The sequence below is a fragment of the Athene noctua genome, chromosome 1 (genome assembly GCF_965140245.1).
Source record: "Athene noctua chromosome 1, bAthNoc1.hap1.1, whole genome shotgun sequence".
Classification (NCBI taxonomy): domain Eukaryota; kingdom Metazoa; phylum Chordata; class Aves; order Strigiformes; family Strigidae; genus Athene; species Athene noctua.
In genome coordinates, this window is record NC_134037.1 from 48505153 (window position 1) to 48528676 (window position 23524).

Here is a 23524-nt window from a genome sequence, read left to right on the forward strand (position 1 = left end):
TCCTATGAGGAGCGATTGAAGGATCTGGGGCTGTTTAGTTTGAGGAGGAGAAGGCTGGGGGGAGACCTCATCACTCTCCAGCTACCTGAAAGGACATTGTAGAGAGGTTGGTGCTGGTCTCTTCTCACAGGTAATCAGTGACAGAACAAGAGGGAATGGCTTTAAACTGCAACGGGGGAGGTTCAGACTGGGCATCAGGAAAAAAAAAATCACAGAAAGAGCGGTCAGACAGTGGAATAGGCTGCCCAGGGAGGTGGTGGAGTCACCATCCCTGGGTGTGTTTAAGGGTCGTTTAGATGAGATGTTGGGGGATATGGTGCAGGGGAGAACTTTGTAGAGTAGGGCTGGTGGTTGGACTCAGTCATCCCAAGGGTCTTTGCCAACCTGAATGATTCTGTGATTCTAATCTTTATCATTCTTACTATCATACTATTCTAGTTTGTTTTTTCTTTGAAGAAAATACAATGTTTGCTATAATTAACAGAACATTGAAACTAAAACTTCTTGAGTCTTTTAGAATTTCTTGAGTCCAAACTGCAAGGCATTTTGAGTTTCATAAAAACGTTTCATGTCACCAAATATAATCATATTAAAAAAGTAAATGAAGCAAAGTTTTTGGTAGTAAGGTTTAGTTTCAATACTTTGAAATGATTTTAGTTGTTATAGTCCAAATGTATTTCTGAGACACATGTTCTCTTTTCATGATTCTTTCATCAGTTTACAAGGTATTGAATGGCCAAAATTCAAGAATCACAGCCATTCAAAGGAGAGAATTCTTGGAACTGAGTGTTATGGAAAGAAGATACATAAAATGTTGATTTCTGTGGAACAGAAAATCTTAGAGAAAAGGAGCAAATTTGTCTTTTCTCTATTACAGCTTCTGCTGATTCATGCTTTGCTGTATTCTCAGGTTTAGAAATGAAACTCATTTTATTTAACCCATATTGCATTGCATCCTGAACTTACTTGGCAGTCGTACTGCAACAACTCATTTAGAAGTATTTGAAGAGTTTCTCAGGAATCAGTTTTAAAGATTTTTTTTCTTTTTAAACTGTGTGTGTTTATATATACATCCATACACACATACATATATATATTCTCAATTAAACATGACAGAATTTTTTAGTTTTAAAATATATTTGTTATAGATATTACTTAGTATTTGAAATAAAATTTAAAATCTTGTCTAAAAACAAAAGGGAAAGATTTGTGTTTTTTTTTTTTTTTTTCCTAGATAGTAGAGTAATAGAAACATTGTGATGTCTAAAAATGAATACTATTTACTTCTTGCCCATTTTAGTGTTATAGTGATGAAATGGCAGATAAATTATGTAATCATAAACCCCATTACTTAGTACTTAATATGTGAGACTGTCCTTGACCTGAACCTTAAATCATAACCCTGGACCTCCTTACTTAGATAAAAATTGCATAGTCTTTACTGGAATAAGAATGTCAAGGTATAAAATGTCAAAAGAACTATGTACTGAATATTTATCTGTAAATCAGTTAAGTTTTTACACTTAACCTAGTTTCAGTCTTCTCCATTGCATTTTCCCAAAACATCTTTTTGCTCTGCTGTTCTCTGCTGATCATAGAAAATGGTAAATCCTTCTGTAGAGACAATGCTCTCTGTTCTGCAAATGAATTTCCACCTAACTCTTAAATAATCTTCAGCTGCGGTTTATCTTGAAGAATGAAAGTTAAATGAAGAATTAAGTATTCCAAGTAGGTTTAGACATTCTTTGCATCATTTTTCCACTTTATGTCACACTTCATGAAATAGGCTTTTAGGTATTGTGAATCATATTTTAAACAAGCAGAATTTAAATGTGATGACAGAGAATAATGAACAGGGTTTAACAATAAATATTAGCAATCTTTTTTTCTTTTTATTTCCTGTAGCAATCTGTTTTTCCTTGGAGTGTTCTTTCTAGATGCTGAAATGTAACTAATGAACAATTTTCACAGTAATTTACTGTTTTATAGGTTGGAACTTGGGATCCATTGAGTGGCCTTAACATGACAGAGAACCAGAAAGGAAAACCAGCAAACATCACAGATTCCCTGTCCAATCGCTCTTTAATCGTTACCACCATCTTGGTAAGCAATTATATTTGCTTTTCCAGGAATACGGTTGTACAGGAAAGCTAATAAAATATGTTATACTAATCACAACAGTAATGAACAGTCTGTAGTATATGTTAGTTACTTAGAAATTACTGTCATGAATGAACTCCAGTTGTTAAGCTGCCCATATATGTTTACTCTCATCTCAATTATAAGTAAATATTGTGAGTTTCAATAAGGCCAAATGCCGGGGGCTGCCCTTGGGCCACAACAACCCCCAGCAGCGCTACAGGCTTGGGGAGGAGTGGCTGGAGAGCTGCCAGTCAGAGAGGGACCTGGGGGTGTTGACTGACAGCCGGCTGAACAGGAGCCAGCAGTGTGCCCAGGGGGCCAAGAAGGCCAATGGCATCCTGGCTTGTGTCAGCAATAGCGTGGCCAGCAGGGACAGGGAAGGGATCTCACCCCTGTCCTCGGCACTGGTGAGGCCGCCCCTCGATTCCTGTGTTCAGTTTTGGGCCCCTCACTGCAAAAAGGACATTGAATGACTCGAGCGTGTCCAGAGAAGGGCAACGAAGCTGGTGCAGGGTCTGGAGCACAGGTCGTACGGGGAGCGGCTGAGGGAACTGGGGGTGTTTAGTCTGGAGAAGAGGAGGCTGAGGGGAGACCTCATCGCCCTCTACAGCTCCCTGAAAGGAGGTTGCAGAGAGCTGGGGATGAGCCTCTTTAACCAAGTAATAATCGATAGGACAAGAAAGAGGTAATGGCCTCAAGTTGTGCCAGGGAAGGTTTAAACTAGTTGGGAACTGTCAGTGTTAGGTTAATGGTTGGACTGGATGATCTTCAAGGTTTTTCCAACCTAGAAGATTCTGTGATTCTGTGTAAATTATCTCAGTTTTAGAGTTATATTAGTTCATTAGTAATTCAACTTTCTTTATTATTGACTGAAATGTTTTGTTCCTTCACAAAGCTGTTTAGTTTAAAACCATATGAGAGGACAAAAGGTGTTTGCTTACAGAAGTGGTTTGGCTGTTAACCTGATGATTTTAGTCAGCAAAATCTTCTGCTTTCATTTGTTAATCTAACACCGTTATATTATTTCTAAGTAAGATGTATTTGACATTTATTTTCATCATCATTATTACTTGATTATAAGTTGAAATTTTTAAACATACAGAAATGTAATTGAACTATTATTTGAACTAGATCAGAAGAAACATTTTAAGTAACTTTTAAAATTTCTATTGCTGATAAACTCATAGTGATGAATTAGATTTTTTTACTTATATATATTTAGTTATGTAAAAATAAATGTTCACTAATTTCCACACAATAATTTTGTAATAGTAATTTTAATTTAACACAAATGAAAAACTTTCCAGAAGTGTCTGCTGTGTTTGTCTGCCACTACCATTATTGTGAATTTGCAGATATAAAAAAATAATTTACTTCCAAACAGTTTTATTCTTTAATAAGTTTATACCTACCAACATATATTTTGACATTTCAAGCTAAAATGGATTTTCATAGGTACATAGATACAAATACCACTGTACTTCTAACCTTTTATGTAACATAGCCATATAATTTCATCCAGTGGATAACTTTTTAGTTACTTATAAGTTTTTTTTTTGTTTTTTTTTGTTTTTTTTTTTTTTTTTTTTTTTTGTTTTTTGTTTTGTTTTTTTATTTGAAGATTTAGAAATTATAGAAAATCTTAAATCCTTTGTTTCATTTCTTCCACTAATTGTGGAAAAATATATACCTGATCTATAATTGGAACATGGCTGACTCACTTTCAGATATAAGTTCTTATGCTCAGACCAGCACAGTTTTACCACAAATTTCTCTTGTACTCTTAATTATGATTTATAAACATATAATCTCTTGGGTATCTTTTTTAGAAAAGGTAAATGAACCTCTTATAGTCTCTTAAAGTAAAAGCATGTTTTCTAGACTATTATTAGTCAGTTGTTTTTCTTCCCACTGCCCTTCACAAGTTTTCAGATTTTGAATATATATGAACTACTGCATTATCAAGCAGTGTTTCTTAGTAATTCAAGTTGACCCCTGCTATACCTCTGCTACGTTGTATCTAGATACCCTGCCTTTCTGGAAGCGTTCCACTGATACATAACTATGTTTCACATTTTTTCTAATTACTTCCTAGAAGAATTACTTTCCAGAATATAGTCCAATCTCTATTAGTTACCTGTTCCCTTCATTACTCAGTACTCAACCAACCTTTGCATCATCTTCACCCTTCATTAGCAATCATTGTAGGCTTGATTCCAGATCAGTGGAATAATGCTGGGTCAAGGATCAATCTCCATGAGATTACATAAGAAACACTCAATAACCTAGGGCGTTTCAAGTGTATTTATGTTTTAACATCTATCTAGTGATGAGGTTTGAGTTCATATACTGGATGTATCATATTGATTTTGTGTAGTGATACTTACAGTTAAATGGTTTTGTTTGAAATAATGATCACAAGAAAAGGCAATCTGTACAAATGTAAATAGCAGTGCTGTCAATTAGCACTGGTTTTGGACGGGTAAATTTCACAAAAGCAGATTCCTGAGAAGTATGATAGCAGCTGTTTTCTGTTTTCAAGGACACCCTTTCTCTTAAGAGATAATTTTTGGTTAGTGGTGTTTTATAAGCATCTGTCCTCTTTGCGCATATCTAAATAAAATAATAAAAGAAATATGTGGACTGTAAGTGGTTGCTCACTTGTAGCTGCCTTTTATACTTCAGTTATTGTTCAGTGAAAGTTTTGGTAATTGCAGTAACTCTTTCTGGCTATAAAGACATTATAAGAGTGGTACTCACAATAAACCTAATTTTGATCTGGTGCATAAAGCACATGTAGCTCTATTTTTTGTGCTTAATAAATACACTTCTGTTGGAAAGAAAGCATATTATTACTGAATATTCATTTTGTAGCAATGCAAAGGAACAACTTAAAAAGCTACGGCTGTTAGAAACATATTTTCTTCTTTATCACCTTCCTTTTATCTCCTTTATTCAGTCTGGAAAATACTGCTTTAAAAAAAAAAAAAAAAAAAAGGCAATTCATTTGAGTGGTTCACGTGATTTTTCTATACTGGTTTTTCACTTTAACAACTCTCAACAATAGTCTATAGTATAATGACAACTGTGAAGTCTTGGTCATTTTTCTTTGCAGTTTACTTTAACACTTTTCTTTTAAAGATCACAGTCTTTGTCTTAGTTTTAATTCTGTCTTCTGGAATCCCAAATGACATATTCTTCCTCCTTTATATAGTAATCATTAAGATCTTTACAACTGTGAGTATACTCTGCTTTTTTTTTTTTTTTTCAGTGGTGGCTGAGTCTACTGAATATGAAAATATATTGATAGGCAAAATAATAATAAATAAACTGTGATTCATTAATTCATCTTCTGAGACTAAGGACTATGCGGTCTTTTTTGTCTTGAATTCTGCATAATGCATGCTATAGGTAACCATCTGAAAAATTATTCCTTGGTTTATGAGCAATTCAGTAGCTCTGTTCCGAAAAGGGGTCAGGGTTTCCTGGGCTTCATCATTTCTCAGAAGTCTACTGGCATCTAGTTTTGGTGCAGAAGCATGTCTGGTTTCCAAATTCTGGTCCAATAGCAGCCCAGAGTACCAGCTCAACGTGTCCAATAGACTGATAGCTGGCTTCTTAGGTGGGGAAACTTTTGAAAGATAGTAATAATAACAATAATAATAAAGAAAAAAATATGCTGTTTCTTTTAGAATCATAGATTTGGTTTTCTCAATTCTTTTGACTCTATTGCTTTATTTTATTTTAATACCATTTGCATTGAAACCTCCCTATCCTACAACTAAAAATGTACATTCTGAATATTCTGTGTTTAAAAAAACACAGCAAAACCCATTTCAAGTTCATTAATAAGTATTTCTTATAATTTGTTTGTCCTATATTGACATTGTTATGAGAGCTATCAGAACTCTGCTTTTTTTTTTCCCCTTTAGATTTTATTTATAAGTATCTAAAAATTTTTGTTCTTGTAGATATTTTACCTTCACTTTAGAAATTTTTAACTTTAAAATTCAGTTTTCATATTTATAAATGTATGTACATGGTGTTTGTTTATTTATGCTAAATTGCATATCAGCCTGTACATCTTATCATACATGTTCTTTTGTCCTGTTCTGCTGAAATGAATGCTTCTTTCCTTTCCCTTATAGCTTTTATGTGCTTTTCTGTATCTGCTTACATCAAAGCTCTGAGAAGCTCAGAGTTGCCAAGTTTAATTTTTTCGAGAAATGTGTGAAAGTTATGAAAGGTGTATGATAATTTCAAATTTAGCAGTTTTTTGTTACTTCCCTTTAGAAATGTGAAATTATTTTTTTACTGTACTTCCCTGAAAAAATAGCTTTGAATATTTTAGAAGAAGGAATAATTATAGCAGATTTTCAAAACAATTTTATTTAGTTCAAAACGTAATATCCTCACACTGTATTTTATTTATACATGCTGCTTTTTCAAATGGGTAGAAATCTGATGCCATATAAATGCCATCTTGTTTTCAAAATAACAGTATAAAATCAAGCAAAGCCCAAGAATTTAGCATATTTGATTTTTTTTTTAGATATGCTATTTTTTATTTTGCATACTTTCCCTCCCTTTCTTTTGCATCCAAAAGACACTTAAAGCATGAGGGTTTAGTGTGCAAATTTTATATTAATATATATATAAAAATAATAACTTTACCTTTTATCTTTATAAAGATGGGTCACTCGTACGCAGAACTGCAGATGTATAATCTTTTTCATTTACATGGTATAGTTTGAGGAAAGATACTTGATATAGACATTTTCTCATAATTAATGTTGTATCATTCTGGGATGATTCAAATAATACCTAAAGTCTGAAATATTAATAACTCAGTAATATTTGGTTCCTGCTGATGTTCTAGTCTTAAATAACTATTTATTTCTCATAAATCTATTTGAATTTTGTGTACTGCCATGAAATAATTGAAACTGTTTTTGTCTAGCAGAAAACATATAAACTTGTTATTTTTCTATTTTTAGATTAATTAGATGTGATAATTTTTTTCTTTGGAAACTAAAGGGATATATAATTCCTTATTTTCTAGTTTTAGTACTTTTCTTATACCTTTTTAATATACTTTCTTGTCATGGTCAGTGTGTGCCTAAATCTCCTTCCTGAACTTAATTTCACTCCTTTGTCTTCAGTCACCAGTGTAGACTGACTGATTTCTTGAAGATGTAGCAGAAATGTAAATCAAACTATTTTAATGTGTTTCAGGAATTTTTCCACGGAGAAACATAAATTAGCTTGCTTTGTAGTTATGGTGCTCAAAATGCAAAAGAATTTAAGCTGAAAATCACCCTTGTCCTGAGACCAGCATAATGTCTGTCTACTTCTAATAACCTTTGGGACTTCAGACTTGCAAGGTATTCAGAGATATGCCTGGCCACAGAGCTTGTTCGTATTTTAAACATAAAAGTAAGTGATGTTTATCAGAAAAAAATTATGAGGTTTAAGGGAGTCACAGTATATGAATGAGTGCAGTGGAATCAACAAAAGTTGAAGTTTGACTTAGTAGAAAAAGGTCAATAAAGCTGTTTTTCTTCTGGCTGGGTGCAAGCAGAAGGTAGGATGGCCATTTATTTATATCTCTAGATAATCACTGAGGGTTCCATGTTTTGGAGCATCATCCCGAGCAAAGTCTCTCAAATTCTCCAGTGCTTCAATTCCCTTCAACTAAAATACTAGTAATAAAAATACACTTTTACATAGTGGCAAGGATCAGTTTACAACTCCACTTCAGGATTTGCACTTATGAACACCAAAGGCCATCAGTCTAGGAAAATCCTTGCTGTATTTCTCTGGTTCGCTTTTTTTTTTTTGTTGTTTTTTTTTTTTTTTTGTTTCTCTCTACAGTCTTTGGAAAATTTAAGATACATCATAATAAAATAATGTTTTGCTTTCCATTATGGTAAGATCTAATAATGTCTTTGATATTCCTCATGTATCATGGAGACAGTATGATGCAGTTCAGCTGAAAAATAGGTTAGTACAGTCTGCAGTGTTGCAAGTTTAATGCTTTCACGTTCTGTGATTTATTGAGTCAAGTGTTTTTGCTTGAAATAGGCATCTACTCATATCTGGTTAGCTTTACTGGAATGGAAACAGTACACGTTCTTGGGATGTAGCTGAATTAATTTAAAGTCTGGCCAGAGTTAACAGTAAATTGGGTAAGAATAAAGAAAATTATATATTTTTAGGAGGCTGTTAAAATGAGGAGTGAGACTGCAGAAAAGAACAACTATGGATTGAGTTCTTCAGGCCATGATTTATCAAAGCATAGTTATGTCTATATGTTTCATGACCTAAAAGGTCATACTAGGGAATCTTCCAGGAAATATCTTAAAAGATGTCAAATAAGATATTTAATTATTTTCTATTATAGATAATATAGTGGACTTTGGTGTTTTCTTGTGTCTGGCCTTAGTTTCTTCTATTAGAATATTCTGGCTCAAATGACTAGTGAGATGTCTAATATATTATATTTTTTTGACTGATTGTAACTAGTGGATAGCTTCACATCTCCCACTTGAATTTTGACTGCCAACTGTGAAAACCTATTGTGTATTCCTTACATCTGACATAAATGTTAATTAGATATGGCAGCCTTTTAACTCCAGTATCCCTAGTGAACAGAAGCTAATGATTAAAATTCTCTGTTCAAACTGTGGCAAATTTCGAAGATGGGTTACCTCTTTTCATCATCAAGGCTTCCATTTTTTTTGGTTTTGTTTTACGTTTTTCAATACTGATAGTAATACGAAAGTTCTAGATTGTTTAAAAAATACATATGTCCATGTTGAAAGTATTAATGAACATTCCATATGTTTACTAACTATGCATAAAATTAACGTTAGAATAACTTGAAATGTAGAATTTATTCTTGTCATTTCTAGTAATATCTTTGTAGTTGAAATATATAGCTCACAAGAATAAGTCAAGTATTCCTTGTCCAAATCTGAAAAGAAAACATACAGACCAAGACAAACGAATAAAAAAGAATCTATCACTAAATTTTTTCTATTCCCACTTTTGTATAAGTAGATTTTCATTTAAGGGATAGTTTTACATTTGAAACACTAAAACAAGTCTGTAAAGCTGCAATATTAATTCAATGTGTAGAAACATAATCTTTTATTTATCTGTAGAATATAATATTTTGTTGCATAGGGAAGCCTTGAGTTTATGATGCAACTTATGCATTAAACAACAAATACAAATAAATTTTGAAAGTAGAACACATGAAACTGTAAAATGGAAAAACAGTCATATTGTCATCGCTAATGAAAAAGTCTTTGAAGATAGTATACTTGCTGTGTATCATAGAAATGATGCAACTTAGAGAGTTATGAAAAAACTAATTAATTCATGGAGCCTTAGCACTTAAAGTCAGAAGAAAACATTTTGATAATTTAGTCTGGTCTTTAATATAATCGAATTGAAACAACTCTTCCTTGTTTCTTTTTGTAATCTATTCAATTTTTATCATATTTTATTTTTGGACTTCAGAAAAGTATTTATATTAAATTATGTAATCCTTCTACTCCTTGATTTATCCTCTTTTTTGCATCTACAAGGATACTACTCCCTCTGATGACAGTGAATGACAAATGACTCATCTTCTGATTATTTTCACTTCACTGTCACTGAAAAGAATCACTGATTACAGTTCACCATGCAGCCAGGAGGACATCATCACCTTATCAATAATGCAAAATGTCTTTATTCATCAACAGTACATTTAAACAGAAAGTTTGTATGAAAACAGCAGTCATCTATCACATGGGGGTCATATCAGTCTTGAATGATATGTATATTTTTTTTGTATTACTCAATAAATACTTTTTAATGATTTATCTCTTCTGTTTACAGATATAATTTTCAATCTGCCTGGTGCTTCACTCTTCCTTGTGCCCACATCTTTATTTGCAGTAGTTTTAGCTTAGTGTACTTTGCAGTAAATTTTCTCAGAAAAATTATGACTTGCATTTACTAGTTTATCTGTGTTCTCACCTTTAGTGCTTATGTGGCTTGGAGTGGGGCTCTTGTGTATCACTCTTCAGTGAAGGTATATTAGTCTTATAAGACATTAAATGACTACTTTGATCTCAAAGTTTTATGGCAAGCTGACCTGTTGATAAAATTAAGGAAATAATTGCTCCCAAGAGGGCTTCTCAGGGAAAATCACTTTCTTAAAGCTATGATTTTCATCATTATTTCTCAAAGCTTTCCTTTAAAATGTTAAAATATATACTATTTTCTTGAGTCCATATTGCCAAAATCCCTGTCTGCACCATATCTCCCCCTTTTTACTTGTTGTTCACCCACTATTTGTATCAGAAAAATACCAGATTTTTTTTTTTTTTTTTTTCCCCCTTACAGGTCAGTGTAAGAAAATGGGTCAGTGCTTAAAAAAAAAAAAACCAAAAACTGAAACTATCACAAATATGTACTGAGTGGATACCTAGAAAGATTTTAACACTAGTCTTCAGAAGGGGTAACTTGATTATGATTCAACTTTGGACAGCCAGGTTTTAATGAATTTAAATGTGTGTAAATTTCTCTGCACAATTTTATGTAGCACCAATTGAAGAAGCTTAGGTTTGGCAGTCAAGCATTGCTTAAACAGGTAACAACAATATAGTATTAATTTCTGTGTATTAGGATAACTTTCTTTGATCCCTTTCTATGTTTGTTATCAAATACTCCATTATTTTGCAAATGTTCACTTCAAGGATGGTTTGTCCTGTCAGTTTATATGTGAAATAAGTAATGATGTTATGACAATTTTTATTTAAATTAGCATTAACTTTTAATTCTGTAGTTATTTATTTGTCAGTTGAATCTGATATGCAAATAACTTGCAGTACCTTTAAGTTAGGTACTTATATATATATTTATTTTTAAAAAATATTTAAGGTAATTTTAGTATTGACCATGTCAGTCTGCTATGTATTTCAATCAAATTGATGCTATAATTATAAAAGCCTGATTTTGCTTTGTGTTAAGAGATGTGTGTAGTACAACTTAGTGCCATGTATTTATAAATGGTGTCTCATCCTCTCATTTATCCTTTACAACATTAACCAAGAATCATTCAATTAATATATGACATATGAAAAAGAAATGCAAGTCTTTTGGGTAACTTGGTTTTACTAAATGGTTGAAACAAGAAATGTAACTATGCTGAGAATGCAAATTTTCCTGCTAGGTTTATCATCCTGATTCCAATTATCTTTTTTTTTTTTTTTTTTAATCCTGACACTTATCATTAGTAAGTTTTTAATAAAAGAGTTTTTGTACCTCATGTTCTCTCTAGACTTGATTAATTTTCTTCTCATAATGTTTTGTACCGAAGAAGTACTTATTTCTTTCTAGTCAACTGGACTAGGTAATAGCCACTTTTGCAGTTAATTGTTTTTCCTTGTGCTGAGATACAGGTCACATAGATTAGGTGTCTTTTTAGCTAGGCATAAATTTTCATTTCATGAAACAATTTTTGTTTCTTTGACTGCATTGTATTTACTTGCTTTCGCTGGACTAGAACGATCTCTAAGAATAACCCCCTATTCCCTCACGATCCTCTTAAATCTTTGAGAGTTCTGCAGAGTATCACAGAGATATATTCTTCTGAATTTAAAGACTACTAAGATACAGAATAACCTTTCTGGAAAGTATAGATTACATCCTGTTATATACTTTCTTCATGTAGATTTTTTTTTTCTAGATGAAAATTGCTCCAAAACTATTTTTTAACTTTCTTAACTCTTCAGAAATCTCTTTGCAAAAGTGCTGGATTTTTAAAAATATTTTACGTTGAACAGTTGTTGATGAATATGTGCATATAATTTTCTTTCCTTTGACCTCATGGTTTTTAAACGACAGCTTTCCTCTGCATGATCCAACTTGCACTCCACTTAAGGTCCCCATGGGCAGGAAAAAAAGTCAAGTCACACAATCATGGAAAATAATGACCACCGTTTCATAAGTAGTCATGATACCTTTTGCACTTGAAAAGCAAACATCTTACTGCATCCAAACTACAGTCAAGCTTCAAGAACAGGTTGAAAGACCATACACAGCTTTAAAAGTATATTTCCCTTTAATGTTACTGAAATGGTACTTAGAACTATGGACTATAAGTTCTACATACCCTATAAATTCTGCTCTGGCACTCAAACACTATTTTTTGTGGCAGTCTCATACACATTAAAGATGTCTGTGCTCATATGATCAGGTTTTAAATATTTTTAGAAAAAAGCAATAAATGGAAAGGGTGTTATTTCAATGCTGATAGAGAAAGGCACATACTGAGCAATACTATGCTTATGTATCTGTGTTCAGAAACATGCAGTACACTTCTCCAGTTTTCAGTATATACCTTTATCACCAAACTATCAAATTTAATCTGAAAACAAACACTGGTTTTATTTCAACTGATTATATTTAATAAGGATAGTTTTTTCTCTGAAGGGGAAGTCTTCACGCCACTAGTTCCTTTTAAAATAGGAGGGTTTAGAAGAAGAACAAAACAAAACAACTAGAAAATTTATTTTTTCGCCGGAGATAAACTTTCAAAATCTCTAGCACTTAGGACAACAGTATAACAAGATAACTCTCTCTGTGTTTTCTTTAGAAATTTGAGATATCATGCAAATGCATTCTCCTCAGTGCTAAGCACCCACATTGCACCTGAAGGAGATAGTCACATGAACAGTTAGCAGTCTGAAATGTCTGGCTTGGCTAATTAATTCTACGAACACGAGCTTGAGTTATCTGGAAGATGCAACCACCCTTTCATGCATGGGTGGCTGTAAATGTTCAATCAATGTAACACAGGTGAGCAACTTGGAAAAATTTAGCGCTACAGAGTTGAAAATAATTTTCTTGTATATGCCATCAAGACTATTTTCACAGATTCTCTCAATAACATTACAGCATCATTATTGTTATGACAGTTAGATTTCAACATGTGAATATTAAAAACAGGTCTTAGTATGAGATATCTTTATGATTTGTAGCCTCTGTATCACACACATTTAAATTTTCCCCCATATAATTCAGGATTGCTTGGAATGGAAGATAGAAACAAAACTGTTGTTAAGCATCTTGTCAAGATTCCAGATAGATTGGGTGATGTGTGACTCTAAATATTTAAACAACTCAGAGAGTAAATGTCTAGGATCTCTGTACATGAGCATTCAAGCTGCATAGGAATTTCCTAATGCCTACAGAGGCATGTATAGAATGTTATATTTGGGAAGCACAAGTATAAATCTTTTTACAAATATAACAGGGTCTTTTACACCTTCAGAAATAAATTTTAGGATTTAAAGAGTAGATAAACAATTTTATTGAATATTTAATCCCAATTTAATATGGAATAATATATTTGAATTATCTACTGTTGATAAAGAAGTTCCAGACATTTTTGGAAATTCCAAAAACACAGAACCTCACAGAAAAAATGGACAATTTTTTAATTGTTATGATTTCATTTCCTGGATGGTGAATATTCTTTTCACACTGAAACATGTCACAGGTAGGTGAGGTAGCTGTTTTATTTTTTTTTTTTTTTTTTTTTTTTTTAGCAAGAAGTGATTGAGTTTAGTTATTCTTTCTAGCAAAACAGTCCAAATTCTAGATAACATACTATGGTACTTAAGTATAGTTATAATTATAAAATATCTCCTAATTTCTAACCTTTATTTCTTTTGCCAAAGTTTAAGGACATTAATTTCTATTCCCTTACAGAAACGAACTTTCTGATTCCTTTTTGCAGCAACTTCGTATGTGTTGGAGACTTTTTTCATTTTCCTCTCAGTCTGTTCTTTCTTGGGTGAAAAAATGTATGTTCTTTCAGTCTTTCCTAATCCTATTTTGTAGAACTTTGTTCATTTCTCCTGAACTGCAGTATGGAAAACTGAATGGAATATAGCAACTGAAACATTAATAGTCTAAAAAATATAAAATTATAGTGTAATTTTGATGGGAAAGAACCATTGTAGGTTCTCCAGTCCCAACACCCACTCAAACCAGATCCAAGTAGGCCAGAGTGGTTTTTCTCAGTTAATAGTGTGGTATTATTGAGTCTAGGATGTGATCCCCTATAATATCTAGACCGTAATTTTATAGAGTGGCAATTTATTATTCATCTGAAGTATGGAAATAGTCATTAATTCATTTTGAATTCCAATTTTTTAATTACTCTTCTACTTTCTGAAATTTACCATTTTGATTTCTGATTCTGCCCCATTGTAAAGTGAATACACATCCAATTAGCATCTTTTCTGTTCAAGAATAAATGGAAATATTTAACTGAATGCTACAAAGCAATATCACTTATTATAACTTTCCAGACTCAGAATGAATCTCTTTCAATGAAGTGCATATTTCTTATAAAATTTCCTTAATGTTTTAGGGAGAACGGAATGAATTTGTGTATAGCAAGATGTGATGACTTGCCTTAGCTTCTTCCCTTGTCCTTATTCTCTTTCCTTCCCTTATTCTCTTAGCTGTAGATTCCCACAAATGAAATAGTTTTATAATTTACTTAGGATAAAAATACTGTTTTTCTAATAATTGCATTAATCAGTCTATAATTTCATAGCCCTCCTTTCCCAATTTGTGAAGTTTTTGGACTAGGAAGAGTTTAAAGACAAGCCTTTTACAGTCTCCTTTAAGCCTCCATGAATTCTTAAAGGTAATTCGTAATGGATCTGAAATGGTTAAAAATTGTTCTGCGAATTTATCAGGTCCAAAATTCCTGAACATACTGAAAGTTCAAGGAGTCACTGAAGTTATCTTTCTGTACTTTAGTCTAAACATTTTTATGTGTGATTTTATGTTTTATAAATTTTCTGATCAGTGTTAGCCATTTCAGAAAAGGTAGGCACAGGAAAAATCATCAAACTGCTTGGTTGTCTTTGCAATGTGATTTTATGGTTTTCTTTTTATGTTGGACAACTGATTAGTTCCTAGAATTTCCTTTTATCCTTGCTTCTAGAATGTTGCTTTTTATCCTTAGTATCGATTTTTAATTGTACTGTATTTTTTGCTTTGTCATTTATGCATTCGTCCCTGCATAAGTTTTATGTTTGCTTTTCTTTTTGTCCTTCACATTCTGAGTTACATTTCAGTTCCTTCATACTTCCTTTTCTGAGTTTCAATTAATTGAAAAAGTCATGTTTGTGTCTTCTTGTTTCTTTTTCTACACTTTATTTTGTCTTAGCAGAGCTTTTGCTTGGCCAGTAGTGGGCTTTCTTTAAGGAATTCTCATTTCACCTAAAAAACTGTTTTCCTTACCGTTATTTTCTGTGAGAGGTTTAATATCAATTGTCTCTGTTTATTAACAACTGTTTTCATATATAGTTTTTGTTCTGTCACTGTCTCTGCTTCTCAAAAATTATTCAGTGATCCTTGTCATTTTAATTGCTTTCAACTTTCATGTTTTCAGTCAGGCCATTGCTCTTGTCAAAAATCCACAGAGCTCTCTGAAATAATTTGCCTACCTATTGTTTGAAAAGTTTCTGTCAAAACATCCTAGTAGCTTCTCTGGACAATTTATCTCATGTTACATTCGTTGTTAATTGTATGAAGTTCACTGGTGTGCTTTTTTAAGATATGGCTGTAACCTTATTAATTTCAATAGAAATTAATATGAATAGAATATAAATTCTTAGCAGAGTCTTGATTCAGTAGTGTATTTTATTTAGGGAAAAAAAAAAAGTGTAAGAGTCCACTGGGGAACAGATATATTCTGAACACACTTCTTTTAAGAACAAGAAATCTCCCTGCTTTCTCCTTTGCATTTTTGGGTAAAATCTTATATACCAAAATTCCAGTTTTATGCAGATATAATGCTTAAATCATAGGACAACTCGAGTCAGATGTTTACATCACGTTTGCTGACAAATCCTTATTAAAGCTGTCAGTTCCCTGTAGAAGAAAATGACTTTAACCCCACTTAGTGCTGACATGGAGAATTAGGGTGGTATGAATTTTGTGAAGTTACCTGGAGAGTTTGTCTGATTATTAATCAAAACTTGTATTTGGTGCAGTAATTGCATGTACTACTATTGGTTTCCTTACTTGGTGTTTATCTTTTTATTATTGTAAAAATTAGAAAAAGCCTGTCTAAAACATGAGCAAAGACTGACATGTATTTAACCTATCAAATACAACTTGAATATTGGTGCCATATTATACTGGAAAACTCTGCCTTTTGTGTTTGTTTTTCTTTTTCTTTTTCCCTTCAGCTTTGTATTTGAGGAAGGCTATCTTATATTGAGAAACATGTAAAAATCCTGTATTTTGCTAAATGTTAATTTTCTTCCCATATTTAGGAATATTCTGCCAATCGTTTTATTTGTTATTCTGTTTGCGCTTTATGCAAAAAAAATTCACATTGTCATTAAATATAAAAAGATAAATGTTTAAAGAAAATAAATTCAGTTTTCATGGAATGGGTATCACAGAATTTGCATTTTAAGTTACTTTTGCTGGTTTTGCTGCAGTCATGTAAATAGCAGCTTGTAACTTGAGGCAACAGAACAGTAGGGGCTTTCACTGACTTTTCCCTCCCCCTGTGGGTTTTCTATACTTTACCTAACAAAACATTGAAAAAACAGAATACTTGTGTAAGGAAAAGCATAAAACCTAATACTTAAAGCGTTTGATTGATGGTTTGGTGGTTTTTGTTTTGGTTTTTTTTTTTTTTTTTTTTTTTTAGTTGCCAAAGCACACTTCCTCTTCATTTTAAGAGGCTTACAATGTCCATCCAAACAATGTATTTGATATTAATGTGTAATGCAATTTGTTAAGGAGCACATTTAAATTTAGTGTTTGTATTAATTCCTTGAAGATATGTCTACAGTGTTTATAGTGTCATTTTTTCAAATAAAAATGAGAAGAGTATCCTCTGACAAATGTTTGAAGATAAGCAGAGACCTTAGACATAACCAAAAGCTAAAAGGATTCTACTTTTCATTTTAGTTCTTTGTACAGAGAGGGGTATCACGACAGTGTACTACTTCAGGATAAAAAGAAAATAAAGGTGTGGGGGCATTCATTATCCATTCTGTCTTTCTAATTTTTGCAGGAAGAGCCATATGTTATGTTCAAGAAGTCTGACAAACCCTTGTACGGAAATGATCGATTTGAAGGTTATTGCATTGACCTCCTCAGGGAGCTGTCTACTATCCTTGGATTTTCCTATGAGATTAGACTGGTGGAGGATGGAAAATATGGAGCCCAGGAAGATGCCAGCGGACAGTGGAATGGAATGGTTCGTGAACTAATTGATCATGTAAGCTAACTTTTGGAAGTTTTCCGCTATCCATTTAGATTTCAATTCTATTAATATAAATTCTAAAACTTTTATGATAAAGCCATTCAAATAGTACTGTTTTGGAAAATACAGATGTTTAAAGAAGTAATGCAAGTAGATTCACACAAATTCTTTTTTTTAGCGTAGAACTTGTTTGTTAAGTGAAAAGTAGTCTGTATCTCTGTTTGCCTATACACAATGTTTGTTTCTGCCAGACTGGTTTAGCTCTTCCATGGCATATGCTTAAATCAAAGTATGGAATAGATAGTATTCAGAATTTATTTCTGAGAACAAATGTATCTTTTATCGTGAAAAAACATACGTCTTCATTAATCAATAGAAGTCAGGCTTCTTCTGATCATGAATCTGAGACTTTAATTTCTCTGCTTGTAATGTAAAAACATAAATTATTAGATATATACAAAGAAGACAAACATCTGTCTTGAAACGTTAACAACAAAGTACAAACAAAGACAATAATATCAACATATATTGTAGGAGCAAAGTAATGCAACGTGTGTCAAACAGATACCATTACAGTGACTTGTAAATGGATAAGGCAGGCATTACATTGGGTCCCTCAAAGCATATTTTCCCATTTGGTCATGCCAGTTGAATTCAGTCTCTTAAAAACATTATAGTCAATTTGAAAATTGAGTTGATGTCTCTTTTTGCTTTTATTTGGGTGAATTGCTTGACATAGAGATATTTGATCAAAGAATGAGATAAAACCTATTCTGCATATCACTGTCTTTAAAATTGCAAAAAGGAAGACTATTTTATAGCTAATTCAAGTGAAACCTAATGATGGCAGAAGCTACGTGAATAACTTGAAGAAAAATATTCACTAATCTTGTTTCAATTTGCTTTAAGATTTTAGCAGATGGGCAAAACATGTGCTAATCAAAATATTCATATTTACTAGGAAGATTGTTATCTTTGTGCTTTTCTAGTAAATAATAATCTGGTATTGCTGTTGCAACAGATGTTGATTATGCCTATGTTCACACTTTTAAAAAGAGTGCGTGGGAGTATTATATTTATATAATGTTCAAATGTGTGTATGTATTATACCTAGAACACATACGTAGAAAGCAAACATATTTAGCTAGACTCTTTGTCCATTTCTATACGTGCATATTTTCACACAAGTATAAATGCATAGGCATGCATAGCTATTAGATTTTATGGTTGTTAAGTAATATCATCATCTGGAACTAATTTTCTGTGATTAGGGAAGGATATTATGGAAGCATTTCTTTTACAATTCTTCAGAAGCAAAATGAAATCACATTTTGATATGCTTTTATCATTTATCCCTAAAGCTTTCTTGAACAAGCACTAGTACAGCACCCTAAGTTTTTCACTAAAATAATCTTGAAATAAAATAAATTTGAAGTTGCAGCAGTAAAGTATGTGGAACAGGAGCTTTTCCACTCCTTTCCTCTTGATAATACAGAATGGAACCTGTGTTCCCTTTTCCCATAGATAACATATAACTAAACTTGGATTAAAATTTGTTTTGCCTTTTGAAATATTGTTTACTTAGGAGTCAAAAAAGTTTAGATACTGTTTTAGTGCATCATGGAAGATGTAGTGTAACTTAACTTGGATCATAACTTTACTAGTCCATTTTTACTAGTCCATTTGAACTGTTAAAATTTTGCTTTAAATTTTAATCTGGTTTTATCTATTATTATTTTGTAATCTATTTGAATACATTTAATTTATTTATGCATCTATTCCCTGTATATGCATGCATGGTAATTGTAGATTTTATTAGCAAGCAACACTTCAAACCTCAGAATTGATGTACAGGAATTTAGAGAATTCCAGACAGTTACCACGTTTGATGTTTCCATATGGTTAGTACTTCACACAGCCCATCGGCTTAGCTTTTCAGTCTTTCTTTTCCCTTAGAGAATATTTTTTTGAATGTGTCAATTTTAATGTTGGTTTTGTATAAAGTGGTTTAATAATAGACTCATTTACTATTACTTTTAGAAAGGTAAAATGATTCTGTCTACATTTTTCAATCTGAGCTTCTAATTAAAATGACTATGGAATAAAGAAGAGTCTGAAAGTTGCCATAGGATTTACATCTATTTGAAAATTATTTTTATAATTTATTTTATTTGTATCTGCTTGTTATATTTTAACTGTTAGTCATTTAATTTCAGAAAGGAAGAATGTTTTGCTGTGGTATATATATTTACAAGGCTAGCTTGTAGCATTTGTAAATCAACTATAAATAAAATCAATAATTTTGGTATAGTATGTATGTAGAAAGGAAGATGCACTATTTATATAAAGATAAAAAGTACCAAATAGAATAAAAATTTTTAATTCATTTAAATCGGTGCTTAGCCACTGTACATAATTACTTGGACTCAAAAGTTTAAGTAAAATGAAGATAATGATATCTGAACTGAGCTCAGCATATCATGTCAATCTCAGGCTTGAAATTCTATAATGTGAACAGAGACTGAAGTCTTTGCACCAGGCTTTTTGTGTTTTCAATCTATTTTCCCATATTTTACTCACATTTCTTCTTTCTTTGACTGTTTTACTCAGTGTTCACATATGCCATCATTTTGATATTGGTCTCCAAACAATGACTAGTTTCCTTTTGGATAAATGGTAAATACTGAAAGTGGAAATGAGTTCAGTGATTCCTTCCCTTTGACAACTGAACACTAGTGAATTCTTGTTGGAAAAAACAGTTGTCTCTAGCTGCAAATGGAAGAGAAATATTCACTAGGACAGCAGATATGATGAGACTGCCCTATTAAAATATTTTAAATTGAATTTTTCCAGTTAAGCAGTCTGATTTCTTTGCCACATTTTTTCATTCAATATTTTACCACCTCTCTGGTTAATTCAAGAAAAGATGTCAGATATCTGGGGAAGGGGGAGCTAAAATCCTGGTATTTTTATCCTTTATGAATGCATTCTTCATAAGGAAGTATTCTTTATGCTGACTTGCTGCCTTTGGTTCAAGAGTTTTATTCAAGGATAGATTTACTGAAATTATTTTGAACTGAATTATAAATTCTGCAGAATTCAGATTGTTCTGTGCTGCTAAAAGTTGTTATGGCACTGTGTTAAGTTGTATGAGATATATAGCATGAGCATGTAAATTATGTTCCCCTATGGCTAGCAGATACTGATAGAATAAAAATATATAATTTTCCTTTTTTTTTTTTTTTTTTTTTTTTTTTCTGTTAGACACTCTACTTTACAGCTCTGAAAGTGCTTCAAAACATTCTTTTTGTTGGTTTCTGAAACAGTCAAAAATTACTACATTTTTGTTTCCTAGAGATGTAAATGAAAGTGAAAAATCCACCAGGAAGTAATTTGTTACTATTATATACATTAAAAATAACTTTTTTTTTCCTTAGCTCTTTGTATAAATGATTTTTCTACAGCACAAAGACTATACATTACAAATAGACTATAAGGCTTGCAGATCTTTTATGATTCATAAATAAATATAGAAAAGGTCCAATTTTATTGGTGCTCTTTTATTGTACGTGAGGATTAAAAGGGAACTTTTCTACGTATCTCAGAAGAGTAGGATTTTCAGCTTGGAGGAAGTTAAAATTTACGCAGTTGGACAACTGGAAAGCACTACTTAATTTAAATTAACTTTAGAAATAGCTTTGTGTTTTACTTCAGTATCTTTTGAATTTTTAAAATCAATATCTTACTAATAAAAGGTTACATACAAAATGTTACATTTATAAAAATAGTAGTAACCTTTTATTCTCTCAAAACCAGAATAGTTTCAGGTGTTTATATAATCAGTTTAAAATGTTTCTGGAGACATCCTCCTCAAATAACTTGCTAGCTTTTTTTGTTTGTTTGTTTCCTAATTTAAGGTCCTTATGTTCTTGAAGCGGTAGAGCCAAGCTCTTTGTATTACTGTGTAGAAGTGAAAAAAAGGTTCCGATAAGCAACTGTATATATTTTTGGTTACTTCCTTTTTGAGACAAAGAAAAATCTATATGAGTAAATGAAGTGCTAAGGCTTGGACAATAGGCCCAAGCCAGAGTTGACCTATAGATGAATCCTGTATATTTTATCACTGATAATCATTGTGCTAGTCGGTATCGTACTAAGTTATAACAACATGCTTTTGCTGATGTAAAAAGTGCTAAAGCATTGAAATACTGAAGCCTGAACAACAGGCCCCAAGCCAAAGCTGCTAACTTAGTATGTAATCGTAAACAAAGTATGTAAGCTCGCTAGTGAAAGATGCAGCTTAGACAAAATATAATCAGTAGTGAGGAGAGAATGTATCCAACTTCCCTTGTTTGGCCTTGTTCAAGGCTGAGAACCCAAGTATCTGGCCTTGTTAGAAACTCCCTTGGTTTCCCCCCCTGAGCCCTGGCCAGGCTTTGGGTGGAATCCAACAGGAGAATGAAACCAGAAATTTTCTGCTCAAAACAAAGGTGCCAGCTATTCTGGCCTGTCGATCTCTGGCTGGGCCCGTTTGCAGCGACTTTGGCAGCCTCACCTACGGGTGGACGCACGGCGTAGGATTTCCCCCTTGCCGGGACAGGCTCTGCAAACCCTCGCTGTAACCGGGGCTGCCCAGCCACTGCGGGGCTGGGTGATGGTAATGTGTGCAAGTGGTGATGGATCTTTCTTAATCACTATTCTCTCTCTCATGTAGTAATGATTTGATGCATTACCCTGTATTTTCCTTTTGTTGCTTTAGGTGATTATTTTGCCTTTTCTTACTGCATGTTTTCTGTATGACTCTTTTACATTATTTAGTTATCATTAGTGAAATATGCCTACTCTTTTCACTCTGGTGTCTGAGTTTAATTGGTACCCTTAATCAGCAAAACAGTAAAGGAATTTAAGTTTCTCCCACCTTTTTCTTTAGTTGTCCTCACCTTTCCAAATGCAGTTTCATCCTGTTGTTTGGACTCCATCTCTTTTCTCCATACTTACAGCAAGTCCTGCTGTATAGAGCCTCATAAGGAAAAGCTAAGGAGCTTCTCTTGTGTCTCCTCCACAAGGATAGGTACAGGCTTCCTCCTTGTAACTTTCACGCAAAAGGTCTAATATTATAGTTGAGATTTTCAATACAATGCAGGACAGTTTAGCCATGCCTCTTTCATTAATCAAAATCTCAGAAAATTTGACAATAGTAGGCAGTTAGAGACCATAGGAGAAAGAAAGAATGAGCATTCTGTTTTTTTACACCTACACCATATATGCTGGACAATAAAACCTGTGGTCTGTCAGTGCTCTTTAAAGCACCATATTTGCTTTATGGCTGCCTCCTTGTATTAGTGAAAACACTGGTCGGACATTGACATTTTCAAAGCTATGTATAAAAATTAACTCCTAATGATTTTTTTTTTTTTTTTTTTTAAATGAGGCTCCTGAATTAATGTACTGACACTCATATGCTATTACATAGTGAACATTATTATTAGTCCATTGTCAAAGTATTTCTTCATAGAGGATCACTGGATTGTAATATTTTCCTTTAATTATATTTATTTTTTTATCAGTTAGAATCAACATCACTTTCTCCTTTCTTTATTTCTCACAGTGACAGTTGTTTTTTGTAAGACACCCTATATTTTTTGCTAAGGGCTGCTGTGCTAGTCATCATCATCAGATTCGATAAGAATAATGTTTCACAGGACAACCTAGTTAAGAAAGCAGAGGCAGAATATCAGTAGTGACTTCAGAAATGTGTTTTACCTCATATACCTGAATCTGAATAGTTCAGCACTTTGGCACAGTGGCTTATCTCTCTTCCTTTGTGGCCAATATTTATGACTGTGAACTGTCATTTATTTCATATTTCTTTAAGAATATTATAGATGTCATAGTTTAAACATATGTCAACTGAGTAAGCATTAAAAAAAAAAAAAAAGGTTTGAAATATGGGACAAGTGGAAATTCAAAAAAAGAAGATTCTGCAGAGAATGCCTTCATATATGACAATATTTGAGTGCACTGCTCTCACCAGAAGTTAAACTAATGCTTGTAAAAAAATTGTGAACTAGT

At 32.5% G+C, this 23524-nt stretch overlaps 1 protein-coding gene across 1 annotated transcript in view; it reads left to right on the top strand.

The window, feature by feature from the left end:
- The window catches only part of GRIK2 (glutamate ionotropic receptor kainate type subunit 2), a 439062-nt gene that overhangs the window by 246080 nt on the left and 169458 nt on the right, over positions 1-23524 (top strand). Inside the window, exons 9-10 of the mRNA XM_074923172.1 lie at positions 1990-2103; positions 17261-17467. Of these exons, the coding sequence (XP_074779273.1) occupies positions 1990-2103; positions 17261-17467 (321 nt within the window). The remainder of the gene's footprint in view (positions 1-1989; positions 2104-17260; positions 17468-23524) is intronic.